Source organism: Leguminivora glycinivorella, chromosome Z (genome assembly GCF_023078275.1).
Source record: "Leguminivora glycinivorella isolate SPB_JAAS2020 chromosome Z, LegGlyc_1.1, whole genome shotgun sequence".
Classification (NCBI taxonomy): domain Eukaryota; kingdom Metazoa; phylum Arthropoda; class Insecta; order Lepidoptera; family Tortricidae; genus Leguminivora; species Leguminivora glycinivorella.
The window spans coordinates 53,537,778-53,558,379 of NC_062998.1; the positions used below are offsets into that span (position 1 = coordinate 53,537,778).

Here is a 20,602-nt window from a genome sequence, read left to right on the forward strand (position 1 = left end):
TGCAACTCAAACAGTGTCACAAGCGCGTTGCCACCCTATTAGAAACTTGTACACTCCCTTTTGCTGTGTTAAGTACACAGCAAAAAGGAATGTACAAGTTCTAAGGAGGGTTCGGGTTGCCGACGACTCAAAGGACAATAGACGGAACAAGTTAGTTCCGTAAGTCCTCCTGTCATCAGCACACCGCACCCTCGTTGAGCTCTGGCAGCCTTACTCACCGGCAGGAACACAACACTATGAGTAGGGTCTAGTGCTATTTGGCTGCGGTCTTCTGTAAGGCGGAGGTACTTCTACTTCCCCACTTGGGATCTGCTCTAGATTCGAGCGAGATGATATCCGCTGTGCTGTGCCCTACCACACAAAGCGGAATATCATTCGCTATGCCCTACCTCCGTCCTCCGTGTACGGGGCGTTTTAGGACTCTCTTTCCTCCTTGAGGCAGCCACTCAAACGAGATACTGGCGCTGGTATGAAAATATGTACTAAGAAAAAATTATAAATATGTACTAAGAAAGAAAACCTTAGGGATGCGCGGCGCACCACAAGCCGTTAGTATCAAAAATGCACAACATCGGGAAACCCGCCCGAGTCGCCGAGATCCAAGAGGTCGAAAGGGTCAGGAACCTGCCGCGATAGCAGTTAGTATATTGTATTTCGTCACTACTTTGAAAAAATCTCGTATCTCACGCTGCTCCTCAAAGTTAAAACGCAGTAAGTCTATATGCATTCCATACATACTTACTACAATTTTCTTTTCATTGACAGACGAAGATACAAGTTTTTTTAAAAGTAGTGACGATTTATTTCAGTTGTTTCGAAAATAACTCTGTCTGTTATCTTAAACTGCAAAATTTTGGCAGCAAAACTGATTTAGATGATGTCATAAATTAAATATAACAAGATCATACCATCCCATACATTAAAATGCGACCGCCTACGAACGCGCTTACACTCCACCACACATAGATGGCGCCACAAAAAAAATGCCTTGTTGCCACCGATTATTGGTAGATTGGCATTAAGTTTCAATTCCGAGCCGTAAATCTATGTCAAAAGTGATACTTAACGCCATCTACAAGTATAATCGAAAGCTACAAGACATTTTTATTGTGGCGCCATCTATGTGTGGTGGAGTGTAAGCGCGGTCTTAGGCGGTCGCATTTTAATGTATGGGATGGTATGATCTTGTTATATTTAACCTATGATGATGTGTAAAATTGCTCCTGGATGACATAATGGCTCTCTTCTTAATAACTTTCATTATAAAAGGCATTGAAAAAAATGTATGTCATTTATTATTATTAAATTATTATCCTACTTGTAACTCTAGAATCAGTTGAAAAACGTAGATGAGATCTAGGATCATCCAAGACAAATATTCGGTCAGTCTGGGTATATCTTCAAAAGTCGAATTTAACACACCAGACGCTAATCGGTTGACTTTATATAATACTAGCTTTTGCCCGCGGCTTCGCTCACGTTAGAAAGAGACAAAAAGTACCCTATGTCAATCTCCATCCCTTCAACTATCTCCACCTTCTCACGTGGACAGCATCGTGAAGAGCGCTACCAAGTCCCTTGGGTTCATAATGCGCAGCTCTTCTGAATTTAAACAAGCTAAGACGTTGAAAATCCTGTATTGTTCATTCGTACGAAGCAAACTTGAGTACGCATCCCAGGTCTGGAACCCCTGTTACAATATTTATATAGACAGGATCGAGCGGATACAGAGAAAATTTATTAAGTTTTTATGTTTTAAATTAAGTACTCCTTATAACTCATCTCAGTATGTTAGTGTATGCAAAAAACACCATATGTTGCCTTTGTATCACCGTCGGGAAATCGCTGACACTACTTATTTCCTAAAAATCACTAGCGGCAGCGTTGATTGCCCTGATCTGCTTGGTAGTATTATGTTCAACACTCCCAATAGGGTTAAAAGGTACAATCCACCTATTTCGATTCCCTTTGCGTCCTCGAACTACAGACGTAACAGTTTCCTCGTTCGCGCAGCTAGAACACTTAACAGGCTATCTAGAGAGCACGATATTGACGTATTTAATGCAAATACCCAGGCTATACGGCGTAATTTAACTCTTAAATTCTTTATGTGAGCTTGCCTTTTAATTTTTATTTTTTGTTTTCTTTTCTATTTCGTATGCTTGATGATTTTTCTTCTTTTTAATCTTCCCGGTTTTTTCTTTTGTTTCGCATCTGTATTAACATTAGATTTATGTACTTGTCCAGTCTAAGCATATTTGTATACCTACTTGTAATACCTAATACCTAGTGAAGTTAATTTCTATAAGATTTCTATCGGTGAGAACCTGTAATTGGCCTCTTGTTTCTATTGTTTCTGTTAACATGTTTCATGTGCTGTTGGTTTTCCAATAAATAAATAATAAATAATAAAAAATCACGTCAATTCGTCGCTCCGTTTTGCCATGAAAGACGGACAAACAAACAGACACACACATTTTCCCGTTTATAATATTATATATACCGGGTGCGCGGTAATTAATGGACAACCTTTCAACCACCAAGAGGGCACCTTATACTGGTCCAGAAAATCGACATTAAGGTTCAGTAAAAGTCGCCTGGTTTTCGAGATTTTCACACTTTTTAAAATTACCAGTATAAGGTGCCCTCTTAGTGGTTAAAAGGTTGTCCATTAATTGTGAAAATCTCGAAAACCTGTCTTTTACTAAACCTTAAAGTTGATTTTCTGGACCAGTATAAGGTGCCCTCTTAGTGGTTAAAAGGTTGTCCATTAATTACCTGGCACCCTGTATAAATATGGATCTTTTCCAAGCGGAAAATAACTCTTTAATTTCATTATCTTATTTCCTTGAATTCCAGGAAAAAGTAGTGGTAATGACCAGTATAAAGCCAACGCGCGACCTGCAATCCGAGCTCGCGCCCCCCCACCACCGGCTCCCCGCCAACGAAGCTAAGAAGATGACGCAGCTCAAGGATCTACTCGAGCGGATGCTCATGCTGGACCCGGCCAAGCGCGCCTCCGTCAACCACTGTCTGGCGCACCCCTTCATACAGGACAAGATATAGCATGGACAAAACTAGTTGTCATTATTGAAAAATCACTAAATTGACAAATTTTGATGTCTTATAACCCTAGATTAAATAAAACAAGATCATACCATCCCATACATTAAAATGCGACCGCCTAAGACCGCGCTTACACTCCACCACACATAGATCACAAAAAAAATGTTTTGTAGCTTTCGATTATACTTGTAGATGGCGTTAAGTGTCACTTTTGACATAGATTTACGGCTCGGAATTGACACTTAATGCCAATCTACAAATAATCGGTGGCAACAAGGCATTTTTTTTGTGGCGCCATCTATGTGTGGTAGAGTGTAAGCGCGTTCGTAGGCGGTCGCATTTTAATGTATGGGATGGTATGATCTTGTTATATTTAATTTAAGGTATAACTAAGCTATGGTCCCTTCAGAAGCGAGTAATCAATAAGAAAGTAACTCCTGTGTAAATAGAACAGAGAGCGAGAGATTTATAAGTTCATCGCTCGGCGACGAACTATAAGTTTTCACATTGTCCGATGTCGTTGTCGGAAGGATTTCAAATCTACCCACCTACCACCATATTGACTGAGTCCCACAGTAAGCTCAAGAAGGCTTGTGTTACTCTCTACTCAGACAACCATATAAATAATATACGAGTAAATACTTATAATATATACAGTCAGCAGCAGAAGTTGCGTAACGGGCAAGGTGTTCAAAATGAACTTGACACGATCTTATTTTTAAGACAATAAGAGCGTGTTAGGATCATGCGAGCGTGTTGGCTGCTGCTGACTGTACATAGAAAACATCCATGACTCAGGAACAAATATCTGTGCTCATCACACAAATAAATGCACTTACCGGGATTCGAACCCGGGACCGTTAGCAGGCAGGGTCACTACGCGCTAGGCCAGATCGGTCGGATCGGATAATGTGACAAAAAAAATTTTGAAAAAGACCCCGACGGCGACATAGTGGACCGATTTTCATGAAACATCGCTAAGAACACTCCGGACTTACTCAGCTTTCAAACAAAAAAAAAACTAAATCCAAATCGGTTCATCCGTTCGGGAGCTACGATGCCACAGACAGACACACCCACAGACAGACAGACGTGCGTTTTTAACTCCCGTCGTTTTTGCGTCGGGGGTTAAAAACGCACTAACTCGCTCGCTCTATCATCGCCTCTTTTATTTACACGGGAGCGAGATCTTGTGCTGCCCTCTGTATAATCTCGGCAGTGAAAGGACAAAATAAATTTGTAAAAAATGCAATAAACCCGCTAGACGGGTTAATTTTGTATAGGAATTTTGAAGCTTGGCACTGAGTGTTGAGTTCGTCTAAGCTAACTGTGCACTGACTTGAACCGACAGTGTGAAAGAGTGTCGTACTTTCATAGACATTTCACATTGATGTGACAATGCCACATTTGTCTTTGCGAATGTCGTGCAGAATTACCTTAGTCCGACTCTTATACAGGGTGTAAACCTAATACGGGCGAACCTCTTAACAGTGGTGAGTATAGGACATAAAAAATGGAATTAGATAACTTTTACTTAAAATTGAAATATTTTTTTTATCCATACAAATTAATTCGGCCCGCAACGTAATGCAAACACACTCGCGTTAAACGCTCGTTGACAGTTGTCATTGATTGTCATTTACAGTACATTGCTGCTGGGAAATTTTTCAAAAATTAATTATGGGCTGAAACTGAAGAGTAACTCAAAAACACCTCTTAATTAATGATAACAATATTGAATTACATGCCTGGTTTCATTTATCGCCCTTATTACGTTTACGCACTGTAGAGTCTCTGTCGGCTGGTCAGTATACTCTTGGGTTGTCTCGTTCGTTTTTCGTCACGTTCCTAAAGTCCGATTCTGCATTCGTCAGCCATTCTACATTCGTCTTAAACAAAGGATACTATAGACTAGACAGCCAAATAATAATACCACTACCGAACGAGATGGTCACATACAAATTATAATAAGAGTGACAGAGAGCAAAATGCTATTTTTTGTCTTTGTCATAGTACTTTTCCGCCGCTGCCACAAACGAGTTTGTGGCAAACAATAAGGACGTGACTTGTCAAGCTTATTATCCGCCCAAATTACGTAGGTTTTGTATGGTAAACTGTCAGCCATTTTTAAAGTGATTCTTAAATTCGCTCCATTATTCTATATCTGTCCCTGTACCCTTGGGTGTACCCTTCATATATACCATAGATCGTCAAGTCTATGAACTCAGTATCCCTCGTCTGAGACATTCGTCAACTTAGACTACAGTCATTACTCATTATCGTCTTTGACCATAATGCGCTGTTGGCCTTTTTCTTATATCGACTCAATCGTTTTTCGTCATTTCGTATTTGGTCATATTCTGAGTTGGTACGGACCTAAGACTATGTAACACGAAAAACATAGATTTAACAGCGAACATGCCGAAATAAGAATATGACGAGTAAAGAACGAGACGGATTAAGATAAAGATGAACAACAAATTTGACCGTAGATGAGATAGACCATCGACGATCGTGACGAATAAAGAATGTTGTGATGTTGTTGTAGTCCCAAGTCACCCCACAGGTGCAAAGGGCCTTCACAAGCTCGCGCCACGCCTTCCTATCTTCAGCGACCCTCGTGGCCTCGCTCCAGCTCAAACCAGCCGCTCGTAGCTCATTTTCGACGGATCGCTTCCATGAGTGCACAGGGCGCCCGGGACCACGGCTTGCATTCTGCGGTTTCCAGTCGAGAGCAATGCTCGCGTTATTTCTTTCCCTCTCCGAAGAGTGTGTCCAATCCACCTCCATTTTCGAGTCGCGAATAAAGAATGGCTGACGAAAGCAGAATCGGAATAACAACCACAAAATTAAAATTTTGAAAAAAACCCCCGACCCCGACATAGTGGATCGATTTTCATGAAACATTGCTAAGAACACTCCCGACTAACTCAACTTTCAGACAAAAAAAACTAAATCTAAATCGGTTCATCCGTTCGGGAGCTACGATGCCACAGACAGACACACACACACACAGACAGACAGACAGACAGACAGACGGACAGACAGACAGACACGTCAAACTTATAACACCCCGTCGTTTTTGCGTCGGGGGTTAAAAATTTAGGAACGTGACAAAAAACTAACGAAACGACACAGGAGTATATCGGCTGGTAGAAGTATTTCATAGATGGCGCCAGCACAGATTTTACCTAACAATACAACAAATAGTTATCTAATAACTGTTTTTTTTTTGTTACACTATGTATAGGTTAGACCTATACTGGCACCACCTATAAAACCGTACAACGTTTGCTAACTCTGCTTGTGTATAACCTTTTTTTGTTATGAAATAAAAATGTATATTTTATAAGCTGATAGAATCTTTGGAGTAGATTGTCTCCGTAATTATGAAAGGTGTTTTGTGACGTCAATGACATAGGTGAATACATCCCCTCTAGCACAACTTGCCTTGTCGCGCGCGAGTCCTTACTTGAAGTCGCGCTTGATGTATAGACCTTACTTGAAGTCGCGCTTGACGCTTGACGTTTTAAACGGTCAGTGACTCTGCATACATGATTACCTATTTGCACCAAGGGTCCAAGCAAAACCGCAATAAGGTCCTTTTCTTGTCGCAAGGAACGTAACATTTATTCACTTGAAGTCAAAGAGGATTCAGTATTATAGAGAGTTACTGTCGAAGTAAAATGTGTAATCACAGTGAATAGACTGCCATCTCTTGACACAGGCTGAAAACTTTTGAACCTCAGTTTTGGCAATTTGGCCCATATTCTTAGCTCGATATGTTTTAAAATGTCAAATATTAATATTAGCGCCATCTAGCTGAGCGTACCCCAAAGGTGTAATACCATCTAGGCCACCGTACCTTTTTCTGTATGGTACCGAGGTACGTTTTTTTCTTAGATTTTATCTGTCTATACGGAGTTATATGTCTTTGCTGTGACTAAAGGTGGTTTTCCACCGGCAGGGCGTGAATGGGCAGAGCGGAGAGGGAATTTAAATTTGTATGGCGAATTTTCAATTCTCGCCCAGCGCATCTTTGGTGGAAATAGTAAGGATTGACTTGGATGTGCGGGACTTTAATTGAGATATTTACATACATACATACAATCACGCCTGTATCCCATAAAGGGGTAAGCAGAGTACATGAAACTACTAAAGCTTCAGTGCCACTCTTGGCAAATAAGGGGTTGAAAGAAAACGAAACTGTGACATTGCAGTGACAGGTTGCCAGCCTCACTAACCTAGCCACAATTTAACCCATATCCCACAGTCGCCTTCTACGACACCCACGGGAAGAAAGGGGGTGGTGAAATTCTTAACCCGTCACCACACAGACTATTGAGATATTTGTTAGTGTAAAATGAACTGTATTGCTTCCGACTTAAAGTATAAATTAACTCTGATGGTAGTTTTCCACCGGCAGGGCGAGACGAAAAGTGGCTTAGCGTGGAGAGGGGTGGATTGATGTGGATGTGCGGGACGTGAATTGAAATATTAGTTAGTGTAAAAATTTACCGTATTGCTTCCTATTTAGAGTATACATTAACACGAAGGTGGTATTCTACCGGCAGAGCGCGACGAGACATGGCGAGGCGCGGATTGAAGAGGATGTGCGAGACTTGAATAATATTGTTAGTGTAAAAATTTACCGTATTGCTTTGGACATAAAGTATCTTATGAAACCTACAATCTACGGCAGGCACGCGCAGGCTCGCGATGGCTATTAATGGCAATTTTTAGTGGAAAAGGGTCCGGGAGATTTCAATTCCCTCCCCGCTCTGCCCATTCACGCCCTGCCGGTGGAAAACCACCTTAACTCGAAAATCTCCGCCAGTCATTCTACTTGTAACGATAATTATTATGCTTTCCTGTTTGAATTATGTTAAATATATAATCATGTTCAAATGGAATAATACTGAACCGTCATAAATAGATATTTCATCTGATTTCTTCTGTTCTTAATTTTTATTCTTTTTTGCCAAATCTGTAAGCCTTCCACCAACCGTCTCAGGTCAGGTCAGCGGTGGTCCTAAAGTTAAGTTCTAATTATAGCTAGGCGTTAATTTCACATGTAATGACGTGAGAATGAAGTTACTTAAGTTAAGATGTGTTAGTTGGAAATAATTAAATTATTAAGCCAATTGTGTGAGCTTTTATTTTCAATTAGTATCCCATTCCCACACTAGCGTCGCTATACCAAGTGGCGACTGATGTTATGGTACTATCCTTCTCTATCTTACTGGGTCGCCATTAGCATGAAAGAGATAGCAATATTACTTCAGTTGCCTGTTAGTATTGCGGCGAGTGCGTTAGCGTTTTCGCAACTGACTTGATTGAGACCACGCTAAATTGGCAACGATTTTGGTAGCTCCACGGACAGGTGAGGCAAGTAAGCTTCATAATGAAGATGGTGATTTTTTACGGTTAAAATAATAAATCGCTGCCAATTTGAGAAATATTTTTGTATGTGCCGCCATTTCTAACGCCAAATTCGTGCCAGAGTATACAGATGATGTTTTAAAAGGCAGTATGGCATTAGCCCGCGCCACACCCGGAATAGTGAAAAAAAAAAACTTTGACATATGTCACTTGATTTTGACATCGAAGTTCATTGAACTGACAGTTACTGCAAGACAATTTTTTCGTAAAATTATACTTTCTAATCGAAATAATGTACTAAATGAAATGATGGACAACAACAATAAATAATGCTTTGATATTATTTGCGATTTCTTCATCAGAAACGTAAGTAACTAAACAGATGTATTTTTAGGTTATGTTTACAAAATCGTACTGTGTTTCATAACATTTGCGATCAAAAAACAGGGTTTAAAAATTAAATAAATGGTTTTATTCTGTTTTCTAGTTACACTTAGTATGTACTAGTACGTTAAAAGATCTTATAAACACGATTTTATATAAACTATTCTATTAATATGTGGGTAAGTATAGTCTTTAAACCGCTTGGATCTTCGAAAATGATTACTTTATTTTAATCTTACGGCATCACATACCACAGATATACACTAATCGCTACTATGTGAAAAAAAAAAATCCACTCAACATCTACCAGCCTACCACCAATCACGAAGTTTTTTTTTCTAAATCAGTTGGTCCTTGGGTTTTCAACATGTCGTCAGAGCACGTCTCCCGTGTGCGTCAGCTTTACAAGCTGATCTTCCGCGTGCACCGTGCGTTGCCCGCCGAACTCCGTGTGTTGGGGGACAACTATGCTAGGGACGAGTTCAAGAGACACAAGGAATGTGGTCCGGAGGAGGCGAGGATATTTCTTAATGAGTGGACGGTAAAATGCTACTCTCCATTGCATGTTGACAAGCGAGAATTTACTAAGCATTTGCCAATTAACTCAGGATATAACTGAGCCCCTTGATTTGTTATAATTTTTGAGTCTTATTAAAAACTGAAATAGATACCATACACCAAAGAAAAAGGGACCAAGTTCACTGGTAGCAGAGCTGGGAATCGAATCCTGGTCTTCAGCTTACCCGGCTAATGTGCACCCTGCTACACCACACCACAGTATAATAAAGAGTACTATCGTATAGTATGGCCACTCCCGCTCCCCGCTGAAAGTGCCGCCCACCCCCCCTCGGTTACTTCACATTTACCGCCTGTCAAGAACGCGAACAGTTGACCTGTCATATCTCACTCATATAAGTATGTTACGCGTTCACCTACACTAGCTTAGAATGTGTGCTAGGAACGCGCCCTTTCATATATTTGATCGCCAGTGTCCGAGGTGTGACCACACCATCCACCGGGGCTGTGTTCTGTTTGGGCGTTTTTTCTTTGGTGTATGTGTCTATTTCAGTTTTTACAAATCTGTATTCATGTTAATTTGAGTGGCTTTTCATTTTTTGAAATTATTTTTTTAGGACTATGCGATAAACCTAGCGAAGCAGATGAAGCCACTGCAGCAAGCGAAGCGGAAAGAAGTAGGCAGATACTTAGATCCGAAACTCCTCGACCACATGAGTGACGAGCAGCTGTGCCAACTGTACGAACTGCACAAAGCGGCTTCGACAGCGGAGGATAGTGGAAGTAAGGAAAAGTAGTTGGGGAATACCACAAGAATGACCCTTAAGAAATTCATCTAATTTTACTGACACAGTATAATAAAGAGTACTATCGTACAGTATGGCCACTCCCGCTCTCCGCTGAAAGTGCCGCCCACCCCCTCTCGGTTACACAGTTACCGCCTGTCAAAAATGCGAACAGTCGACCTGTCATATTTCACTGATACAAGCATAGTTCGCGTTCACCTACACGAGCTTAGACTGTGTGCTAGGAACGCGCCTCTTTCATATATTTGATCGCCAGTGTCAGAGGTGTGGCGCTACATAAGCGATTTTGTGTCTGACAGTATTTCATGAGTCATGACTTGGCTAACAAGTTGGCAATATTTTCTCAAGTTTTAAGGAATTGATTGAAGCAGCTGCCATACAAGGCAAAAGCATTTCGTGAAGGACATTTTTGTGGAATGCGCCAGTTGAACTTTTGAGATAGCTCCTATGATTTTTGATGTTTTAGTATATCGTCACTACTTTAAAAAAAACTTGTATCTTCGTCTGTCAATGAAAAGAAAATTGTAGTAAGTATGTATGAAATGCATATAGACTTACTGCGTTTTAACTTTGAGGAACAGCGTGAGATACGAGATTTTTTAAAAGTAGTGACGATATGTTCCTTTTGATAGTGTAAATGTCATCTAAATTAAACTTATATTGACCGGGATATAGACCGTGATCACCTTTTTGATTTTTGTCGAGCTTCCGATATTATATCCCGGTCAATATAAGTCTAATAATGAAGTCATTTTCATGTGAATCATTCAAAACTCTTGTCATCTAAATTGTATGTAATTTTTGGTTCTAATAAGTATACATTTGGGTATGGTGTCATTTGTAACATACAATGAATATTTAGGACCGGTTGCATCAAACCATCTGTCACCGTTAAAACGTTCGTTAAATTTTATTGTATGGGAAGTTCCATAGACGTCTGCTGCGTGCCGATGATGTGTCTGTCAAATATGGTTGATGCAACTGGCCCTTAGACTAAGAGCCCAGAGCCGCCAGACCTTCCTCATTTTCTCAAGGATAAAAGTTTGGGATCTGTAGTGTTCGTAACGACGTTTTATGTCTGTATATTACCTAGTTCGTCAGCCCGTTTTTTGCTATAAGGTTTTTTTAAAAACAGTAACTTTCCTTAAATTCTCAAAACTAAATTTTTATATGTGTGTTAGAAAATACTGTTAGGAATTGATAATCATCATTTCCTAACTATTTGCGCCGGCTGGAACTTGAGAAATTAGGGTAAGTTAGAGAGGCTTTCAAGCGTCTGGTAAATGTTACGGCCGGTGGAAATTGTCAGGAATTGATGATTATCAAATCTTTACAGTCTTTTCTATTAGATATATGAAAATCTGCCTTGAGAATTTAAGGAAAATGTTTAAAAAAAAATCTTATTGCAAAAATATGGTAGACGAGCGAACTAGGTAATATGCAGACATTAAACGTCGATACGAACTCTGCAGTATCCCAAAGTTTCATCCTTGAGAAAATGAGGAAGGTCTGGCGGCTCTGGGCTCTTAGTCCAATATTTTATTCATAAGGAACCGTGATGTTTACTCGATCAATTAGCGTATTCTTAATAGGGAACTTCACTGTTCTTAAAATAATATATTTTATACCGTGCACGAAATAAAGCATCAGATAATTATTAGAAAAACATGGACAGGAGTTATTTTTAAATCCAATTTCTATTTAATAAGTCCGGTAGAAATATATAAAGTAACTGAGTTGACCGTGACGTCACTTAATTCGATTTCATGTTAATTCCATATTAGCAACCGTGTGTGTGTGGATTGAGTGAGCACCTTCCGAAAATAAAAAAAAATATGCTGATCATTTAGTAAAAGTTCTAAAACAATTGTAAAACGAATCTCTGAATTTGTAAAAAGATAAATCAAAAGATACAGCCATTAACATGTGCTCACTCAGTTCTCACAAACTACCAACGAAAACAGTGAATATATTCATTTAACATATAATATTTATATACTAACATTTAGTAAAAAATAGGCCAACCTACCTCTATAAATATTAGATCACCTAGTGACGTATTAAATTTTTTACAAATAGTTTCTTATGCTCACTCAATCCACACACTTTTGAAAAGCCGAATTTTGATGAAAAACATAAGATTTAGACCGCTATTATATGTGTATAGTTTAGTAAAAGTGAAATGGGAATTTGTAAAATACAAAACGAACCACTAACGTGTCAGGTTTTTTTATAATAAATTTTTGTAAGTGCTCACTCAGTCCACACGTTTTGAGAAAGTTAAAAATGTAAATATCTTACGATTTGTAGCACCTAAGACACTCGAAAGTACTTCAACATTTAGTAAAAATTTTTACTAAATATCCACCATCTAATATTTTATATTCGTTGTCTGGTTTTAAAGATATTCAGACATAACTTTTCTCATACAAATGTATCAAGTAGGGTGACCACACTATGTCGGCTCCTGATTTTCCCCACCTTCCCATTGTCATATTGAGATTGGGGAGTTTCGTTCAATTTTGATAATAGTTTACCGGATTTGTAAGTGGGAGCGAGAAAAGAATAACTATTTCTCGCTCCCACTTACAAATCCGGTACGCTCATCTGTTAGCGCGATTAAATTACCAGGTTCTGGTTTCTTACTAGTGAAGTATTATATTCTTTGTTTCTTACCAATTATCATTCATGTCCTTTTTAATGCATGCATGTCGATATGGTTATTATCCTGACGTCGATAAAAATTACACAATACACATCATCACTAGGCCAAGAACATAACCTAAAAACAGTTTGCAGATGGATAATTAATATGGTATTAGTTTAATATTATCAAAATTGAACGAACGAAACTCCCCAATCTCAATATGACAATGGGAAGGTGGGGAAAATCAGGAGCCGACATAGTGTGGTCACCCAACTTGATACATTTGTATGAGAAAAGTTATGTCTGAATATCTTTAAAACCAGACAACGAATATAAAATATTAGATGGTGGATATTTAGTAAAAATTTTTACTAAATGTTGAAGTACTTTCGAGTGTCTTAGGTGCTACAAATCGTAAGATATTTACATTTTTAACTTTCTCAAAACGTGTGGACTGAGTGAGCACTTACAAAAATTTATTATAAAAAAACCTGACACGTTAGTGGTTCGTTTTGTATTTTACAAATTCCCATTTCACTTTTACTAAACTATACACATATAATAGCGGTCTAAATCTTATGTTTTTCATCAAAATTCGGCTTTTCAAAAGTGTGTGGATTGAGTGAGCATAAGAAACTATTTGTAAAAAATTTAATACGTCACTAGGTGATCTAATATTTATAGAGGTAGGTTGGCCTATTTTTTACTAAATGTTAGTATATAAATATTATATGTTAAATGAATATATTCACTGTTTTCGTTGGTAGTTTGTGAGAACTGAGTGAGCACATGTTAATGGCTGTATCTTTTGATTTATCTTTTTACAAATTCAGAGATTCGTTTTACAATTGTTTTAGAACTTTTACTAAATGATCAGCATATTTTTTTTTATTTTCGGAAGGTGCTCACTCAATCCACACACACACTTAGCAACCAACACCGGGGCAACCGACGCAACGGAGCCACGCTGTGACGTCATCGCCCAAATGAATTGATTAATTTTCTTTTTATTGTTCTCTCTTTTTGTCTTTTTCTCTCTTTGTTTTGTTATGTTTTTTAATAAATAAATAAATAAATCAGCAAGCCGTTCAAATTCGTTTTGACAGCTCTTAAAAGAAGCTGATTTAAATAGGAGGCAAGTAGTTTATTGTCAAAGAGTCACAGTAGATGGTCTGATTCTGATCATGTCATTTGAAGACCCGTCATCAGGCATGAGTGCTCGTGGTGGCTACACTCCGTGTACAGTTACCGGCATTTCTATACCTTGTCATATTGACGTCTTGTTGAAATGTCATACGAAATTGTAAAACGATTAAATGCGACAAGGTACAGAAATCATAGACATAGAAAAGTTTTATTCAAGATCACATGAAATTGTTACATTATATTTGTTGAAATAAAATACTTTAATCTATCAATATTATCACTTATTTATGCTGGTGACTGTACTGTATGTGTATTATTCCTAGGCATATTGCACGGATAGCAATAGGCTACTTGCCTCCTAGTCAAATCAGCTTCATTTTAAGAACTGTCAAAACGAATTTGAACGACTTGCTAATATGGAATTTATATGAAATCGAATTGAGTAACGTCACGGTTAACTCAATTACTTTATGTATTTCTACCTGACTTATTAAATAGAAATTGTATTTAAAAATAACTTCTGTCCATGTTTTTCTTATAATTATCTGATGTTTTATTTCGGCCATGCTATAAAATATTTTATTTTAACTACAGTCAAGTTCCCTCTATTGCATTCGTGCCATCGACATAAGGTTTAATTACGCCTCGCATTCATTTTAAAATAAGTAAATTTTATTTACTACTACATACATATTAAGGAAAAGTGTAAGTAATACTTTTACATACTAAATAACAAATCGTGCACTGCGAAGTTTAGTTAAATGACACTATTGACTCTAGTTTCGAGTTATAACTTATAAGCAACTATATTAGCATTAGATATCTCCTTTTAAGTATAAATACAGTCGTGTTCATAAATATGTGTACATTTGTTCACCTTATTACATAGTGTTAAGGTGAAGAAATGTACACATATTTATGAACTCGACTGTATCTCCTACTTTTTTTTTTGCCCAAATTCGTTGCTAACTTATCTTGGCCTGACTCTAGTATCTGCTTGCCAACAGCAGTAAAAATAGTAATAATAGAATTTCAGAAAGGCATGAAATCGATATTTTGATTGTTTTTAAATTAATAATTAAGTTTCCTTCGTTGAAAACAATAGAAAATCTTTCAACATTTTCTCTTGTATTTTTTATGAAAAAATATCGATAAATCGTTAAAATTACCTGACATAATAACTAATAGTATTTTGGTCTAACATATGAAAAAGAAGTACTAATTTGCATATTTATGTCGATGGATATGCGTTTTATTTACACAAAAATACGCACGCATAAACATAACAAGCACCAAAGACAAAATGCATAAAAAATAATAATAGACGTATCAAGATCAATCAAAAATTATGCATGCAGAAGGTATACCAGATGTACATAATACGACCTTTGAAGAAATATCGAAGACCATATTTGTGAAACGGTGTTCTTAAATAAGTGTTTGTACTGAACTAAGTAATAATTATAAAAATGTGTGTTGACTTGATAATTGTAATGTATATTATGATTTTGTGTATATTCTGTTTTAAACTACTGAATAACATTATATAGATAATGGTTTCTTCAAAAAGCTGTGGTGCGATAGTTGCGTTACTAGTAATAGTAATGAATTATTTAATCGTAATTTATTTATCTTATTTATTGTTTTATGATATAGATTTTTTTGTGCGTTTATGGTGAATAAATGTTGTATTTTACTTATGGTGTTTTAAATACATATAAAACTTTAACTGGTAGGCCGCCTTTAATTCATAAAAAACAAGAAAATAATTTAAAAAAAACTGCAAATATAATTTAAAAAAAAGACACGACCACCTACGTCCTTAATTTTGTACTTTATTTATTGCAAATTACAATGAACACACTTTAATTGTAAACATAAGGCATGGACAACCAATTTTAATCATATCATATGCCACTCTAGATCCTTGTCTTAGGCACTGGTCCCACCGCTAGTAAGCTATGAGCTATCGGCTATAAAAACGAACAAAAGATAAGCACTCCCGTGTAAATAAAAGAGACACGGCGATATTGATAGCTCACCGCTCGAGTAACTATAAACATCGCCGTTTCTTTTATTTACACGGGAGTTCGTTTTTTTATAGCCGATAGCTCATAGGTTACTAGCTTGCGGTGGGACCAGTGCCTTAGGGCCTTATCACACTTGTTATTTGCGGGCGATTTGAAAGCGAAGCGAGTTCGCCGCGTTTGCCCAGCGTGTTCGCCAATTGGAAGTGTAATAAGGCCCTTATTGACACCGTGTTTTATTGCCATATAAATCACATAGACGTTTACTGTGCAAAGGTTCTACAGTGGCCTAAGATTGAAATGTGGCACGTTCTGAACTAGGAAAGCCTATGAAAGTTCAAGAAATGCAATACAAAAAAAACTTCAGGTGTAATAAAAATACAAATAATTTTTGATACATTTATTTGTAAGCACAAAAAGTACATACAATGTGTAAAGTTATTGTGATTAGGATTATTACGTATAGAATATAAATAAAAAGATTTAAAACTGGGTTTTCGGGTATTTTGGAATGCTTATAGCAAATCACATGTCACATAGTGCTATACTAACATCTAAACTACTAGTATTGACCCACATCACCTCAGAGCATAGTTATTATAATACTAATAGAGAGCGGACAGGCCGACCTGAGACGTGTCGGAGTTAGCTCATTGAGCATACAGTTGTGTGCGTGATGATACGACTCGCTGCGTTCGCATGTACACAGACATGGAAATGATGCGTGGTTTTCGATATTTTCACACTTTTTAAAATTTTAATGGATATTAATGGACAACCTTTTAACCACCAAGAGGGCACCTTATACTGGTCTAGAAAATCGACATTAAGGTTTAGTAAAAGTCGCCTGGTTTTCGATATTTTCACACTTTTTAAAATTTTAATGGATATTAATGGACAACCTTTTAACCACACTTTTGGTCTAAAATTTTAAGGTTTAGTATTAAACTTTTTAAAATTTTAATTCTACCTAAAATTTTAAAAAGTGTGAGAATCTCGAAAACCAGGCGACTTTTACTGAACCTTAATGTCGATTTTCTGGACCAGTATAAGGTGCCCTCTTGGTGGTTAAAAGGTTGTCCATTAATTACCGGGCACCCGGTATATGACTACGCGCCATCTTGCGGAATTTCATTAGAACTATTTTCTTCATACTATATTGAACTGTCACCCCATACATCAGAATAACAGCGCCCTCTGGACAATAGTCATATATTTCTGGTCAGGCTTTACTAACTTAGGTTGAGCTAATATTTAGAGTAATTTAAATTTTTATAATTCTATTAAATAGATGTGTATAAGTATAAATAAATATCTTTTTAAGATATAGATAGGTATAGGTAGAATTTTGAAATACCTCCCTTTGAGCACCTCATACAGTCTATACATAAAAAGTAAAGTACAGTCAACCAATTGGAACCCTAGACCACTCTACAACCATGTCAAAATGATAAGCAGTAAGACATTTCTTACAATCTGATTTATAGCGTCACTGAGACATAGTTCTACAGTGCCCAAGGGTTCCAATTGGTTGACTGTACATATAGTTAAGCTCATATTTACCCTTGACAGCTCACATATTTTCTTTTTAATGATTCAATTCAAATATTAAACAGTTTAATTTGTATATTCGTCTAAAGAGTAAGATTAGATTTTTACTAGATGCTCAAGTGGTGAAGTAATAGACCAAAAATATTTTCTTATCACTATTAAATCACAACACATCTAAATTCCGAATTGGACATTTATAAATATTCACTTGGTTTCTACACACTTATTACGAATATGTTAATTTTATAGAAGATCTGAGAATACGTTGTAATAGATTTTTTTCTTGCTACGTGAAATAAAACTTCCTACATCCGATATCGGATCGGATAGTGTTAAAACGCTGTTATTTAGCTACATGTGACTGAACCTAAATTCGACCTATTCTATTCACTACATAAAATTGAATAAAGTTTTTTTTTGTCATTTAAATGCGGTAAATGTTATGTTATTAGAATATATAAGCATGACATTGACGTCGTTCACTACAACACTATCTAAACTAGGGACGTATGTGCTGATGCAGTGAATTGTAATATACAATACTTTTCTACCTAATAAAAACTATAACAACACTTATTTAAGCATTTCAAAGAAATATTTTGCTCAAATTATATTATATTCTGCTGTTTCGTGCTTTTGTCCATTTCTATTGTGCTTTTCGTTTAATGTTATTTATTTTAAATTTCATTGCACACAAAAACAAGAGTACAATTGGCGGACTTAATGCCTTTAGGCATTCTTTTATATGCTTCCGTATTTTTACGCACACATTCCACACGATAGGTGTGGCAAAGTATGATTAAAATACGAACGCATAACAGTTGTACAATCTTTAGGAAATAGGTACGCAGGCAAGCAGTAAATTTCAATTAATTACGTTATAATTAAAAAGTTTTTGTGTATGTTATGTACCCAACATGAGTATCTGGTGCCGTAGCCGAATGGAATTTCTGCGACGCGAAACGAAAATTAAACGCTGCGAAAGGTAGTCTGGCTCTGTCGCGCCAATACGCAAAAGCGATGGATAGATATCTACGAGCGTTTCGTTTCATGAGCGTTTGTGCCATTCGGCTACGCACCCAGGAATCTTTCATTTATGACTACTATGAGCTATGAGTATATTACTGTAATATGCCCAGTAATAATGGAAAAGTCTTTTAAAAAAATGTTATTTGGAAAGACATTTCCACCAGAAGAAAATGCGACAAAATGGACAATTGCAGGGGTTTACTTTCCTCAGAATAGCTTAATTTCGCTCCTTTCCTACTGACAAAATGGTTAGCCAGGCCAAAATATCTATGCTAAACAGATGTATGACTGTATGTATATCTAATTTAAAGGCTACAGGAATGCCAAAGAATAAATTCACTTATATAACTTATAGAACTAGCTATACGTACAACTATGGGTGGATTATATCCACGAGTTTTGCAAATAGTTTAAAACATTTACTGCCAAGTAAACCCGTTTTCACATTATCCGATCTGATATCGGATGTAGGACCGATATCCCATACATTGAAGCTGCCATTTTAGATTTTTGCCTTTGAAATCCTTCCGACATCCGATATCGGATCGGATAATGTGAAAAAGCAGTAAGGTTGTGTTAAAATAAAAATGTAGCGCTTGGCACCAAAAGTGTTAATGTAATATAAGTTTCATTAGCTTAAATTTTCATTCAACTAAGTTCTAAATTTTAACTTAATAAGTTCATATTAGGTATTTTACTTGACTATTGAAAACATTTCGCTTCTATATGCAAACCAACAGTTTCACAAGAATAAATACCCAGTTTTTATAGAAAAATACAGATACAACTAGAATGTGTTCGAGGATTATGAAGTTTAATGGAAAGGATAAGTACATATAAAATTAATTTAAAACATTCTAAGTCGGCGGAATTATTAAAGATATTATTATAATTTGCATAGATATTAACTAGATCCAATACTCCAAAGATCACCAAGGTTATGGGCTGCAAACTATTTTTTGCAGATGTTATTTTTTGTCTGCGACTTTTTAGCAATCCGTAAAGAATTGTAAATTCCAAAGTGTAGAATGCATAATAAAATAAATCCACGCCATGATGATCTTTAGAAGTGTCACTTAAAAATACTTTTATTTTTAAAGCGAGATCGTTTATAATAAAATTTCTTGACTTAATTAATAACATTTACATTAGTTTAATTTTAAATGCATCGAGTATTCAATTGTAATGCTAGCCTACACACGCATTTCAAAAAAATATTTTTAATATTTGTGGCTTAAAGACAAATTTGATTATTTATTAATAAATTTATAATTATTAATATTTAAAATTTCTCGGGAAATAATTGAAGATTTCGTTATAAACGAAACGCGAATTTTGCTATTTAAGTACATATTTTTTGTTGTATAAAAAGCTTAAGAATTCTGTCTAAAGACTATGAAAAGATACGAGTAAATATTAGGTAATTTAGGAAACACAAACAAATAATTATTCTAGTCGTAAAAGTTGAATCTTATAGCATAAGATTTTACATATTTATTCTAGTTCAATAGTTGTAATTGTGTTATATTACGTGTGTAGGGCGCATTTATGTATATTTAATTTAGAGTGTTCTTAATCTATGACATTTATCTTGAATACTGTCAAAAATGTATCTACTAATAAGTAGGTAATTACAATCAAGAGTTCTAGTTCTAGTATGGTTCTAGTTCACTATACACTTACTGTTTTTCTTAATTTTTAGTTTAAGTTTAAAGTTAGTTTTCTTTTTTTGTTAATTCTCTTTATAATGACAAACATTTAACTATCGAAATAGTACACGATTAGCACAAAAACGTTTGAAGAAGTCATTTAAAAACTATTTTTCATTGTCGATATGAAATCGTCCATAAACACAAACATAACAAAAATGGAGTCCAACTGATGTTTAACAGGTTAGCGCACATTTCAGCCACTGAAACAAAAAGGTTGGTTTACAAAATGGACCATTTATGGAAAAACTAGCGTTTGCCCGCAGCTTCGCTCGCGTTAAATTTGAAAATGCGAAATATTAGGGAAACGGGGGGTCAGAAAGGGCCAAAAAGTAGCCT

The 20,602-nt window shown here is 36.4% G+C and overlaps 3 protein-coding genes across 7 annotated transcripts in view; 2 read left to right on the forward strand and 1 right to left on the reverse strand.

The window, feature by feature from the left end:
• LOC125241488 (serine/threonine-protein kinase PRP4 homolog) overlaps window positions 1–3,238 on the forward strand; it is a 28,918-nt gene extending 25,680 nt beyond the window's left edge. For all 3 annotated transcript variants that reach the window (XM_048150002.1, XM_048150004.1, XM_048150003.1), the window contains exon 14: window positions 2,860–3,238. In XM_048150002.1, coding sequence (XP_048005959.1) covers window positions 2,860–3,066 — 207 coding nt within the window. In that variant the 3' untranslated portion in view covers window positions 3,067–3,238. The remainder of the gene's footprint in view (window positions 1–2,859) is intronic.
• Window positions 3,239–8,691: 5,453 nt separating this feature from the next.
• Window positions 8,692–10,307, forward strand: LOC125241395 (succinate dehydrogenase assembly factor 3, mitochondrial). Of its 2 annotated transcripts, none has more exons than XM_048149860.1 (3): window positions 8,692–8,814; window positions 9,180–9,373; window positions 9,966–10,307. In XM_048149860.1, the coding sequence occupies exons 2-3, from the start codon at window positions 9,200–9,202 to the stop codon at window positions 10,143–10,145; spliced, it is 354 nt and encodes a 117-aa protein (XP_048005817.1). In that variant the 5' UTR covers window positions 8,692–8,814; window positions 9,180–9,199; the 3' UTR covers window positions 10,146–10,307. The 2 variants fall into 2 exon arrangements, with proteins under 2 accessions (XP_048005817.1, XP_048005816.1); XM_048149859.1 differs by lacking the exon at window positions 8,692–8,814 and adding an exon at window positions 8,906–9,011.
• Window positions 10,308–17,084: 6,777 nt separating this feature from the next.
• LOC125240995 (calpain-C) overlaps window positions 17,085–20,602 on the reverse strand; it is a 72,845-nt gene continuing 69,327 nt past the window's right edge. For both annotated transcript variants that reach the window (XM_048149247.1, XM_048149246.1), the window contains one exon: window positions 17,085–20,466. In XM_048149247.1, coding sequence (XP_048005204.1) covers window positions 20,440–20,466 — 27 coding nt within the window. In that variant the 3' untranslated portion in view covers window positions 17,085–20,439. The remainder of the gene's footprint in view (window positions 20,467–20,602) is intronic.

What these genes read in the sequence shown, in the direction of transcription:
- LOC125241395 (XM_048149860.1), top strand. Translation starts at nt 9,200, where the DNA reads ATGTCGTCAGAGCACGTCTCCCGTGTGCGTCAGCTTTACAAGCTGATC. An exon ending in TATTTCTTAATGAGTGGACG is followed by an intron (nt 9,374 to 9,965) that starts GTAAAATGCTAC and finishes TTATTTTTTTAG; the next exon opens with GACTATGCGATAAACCTAGC.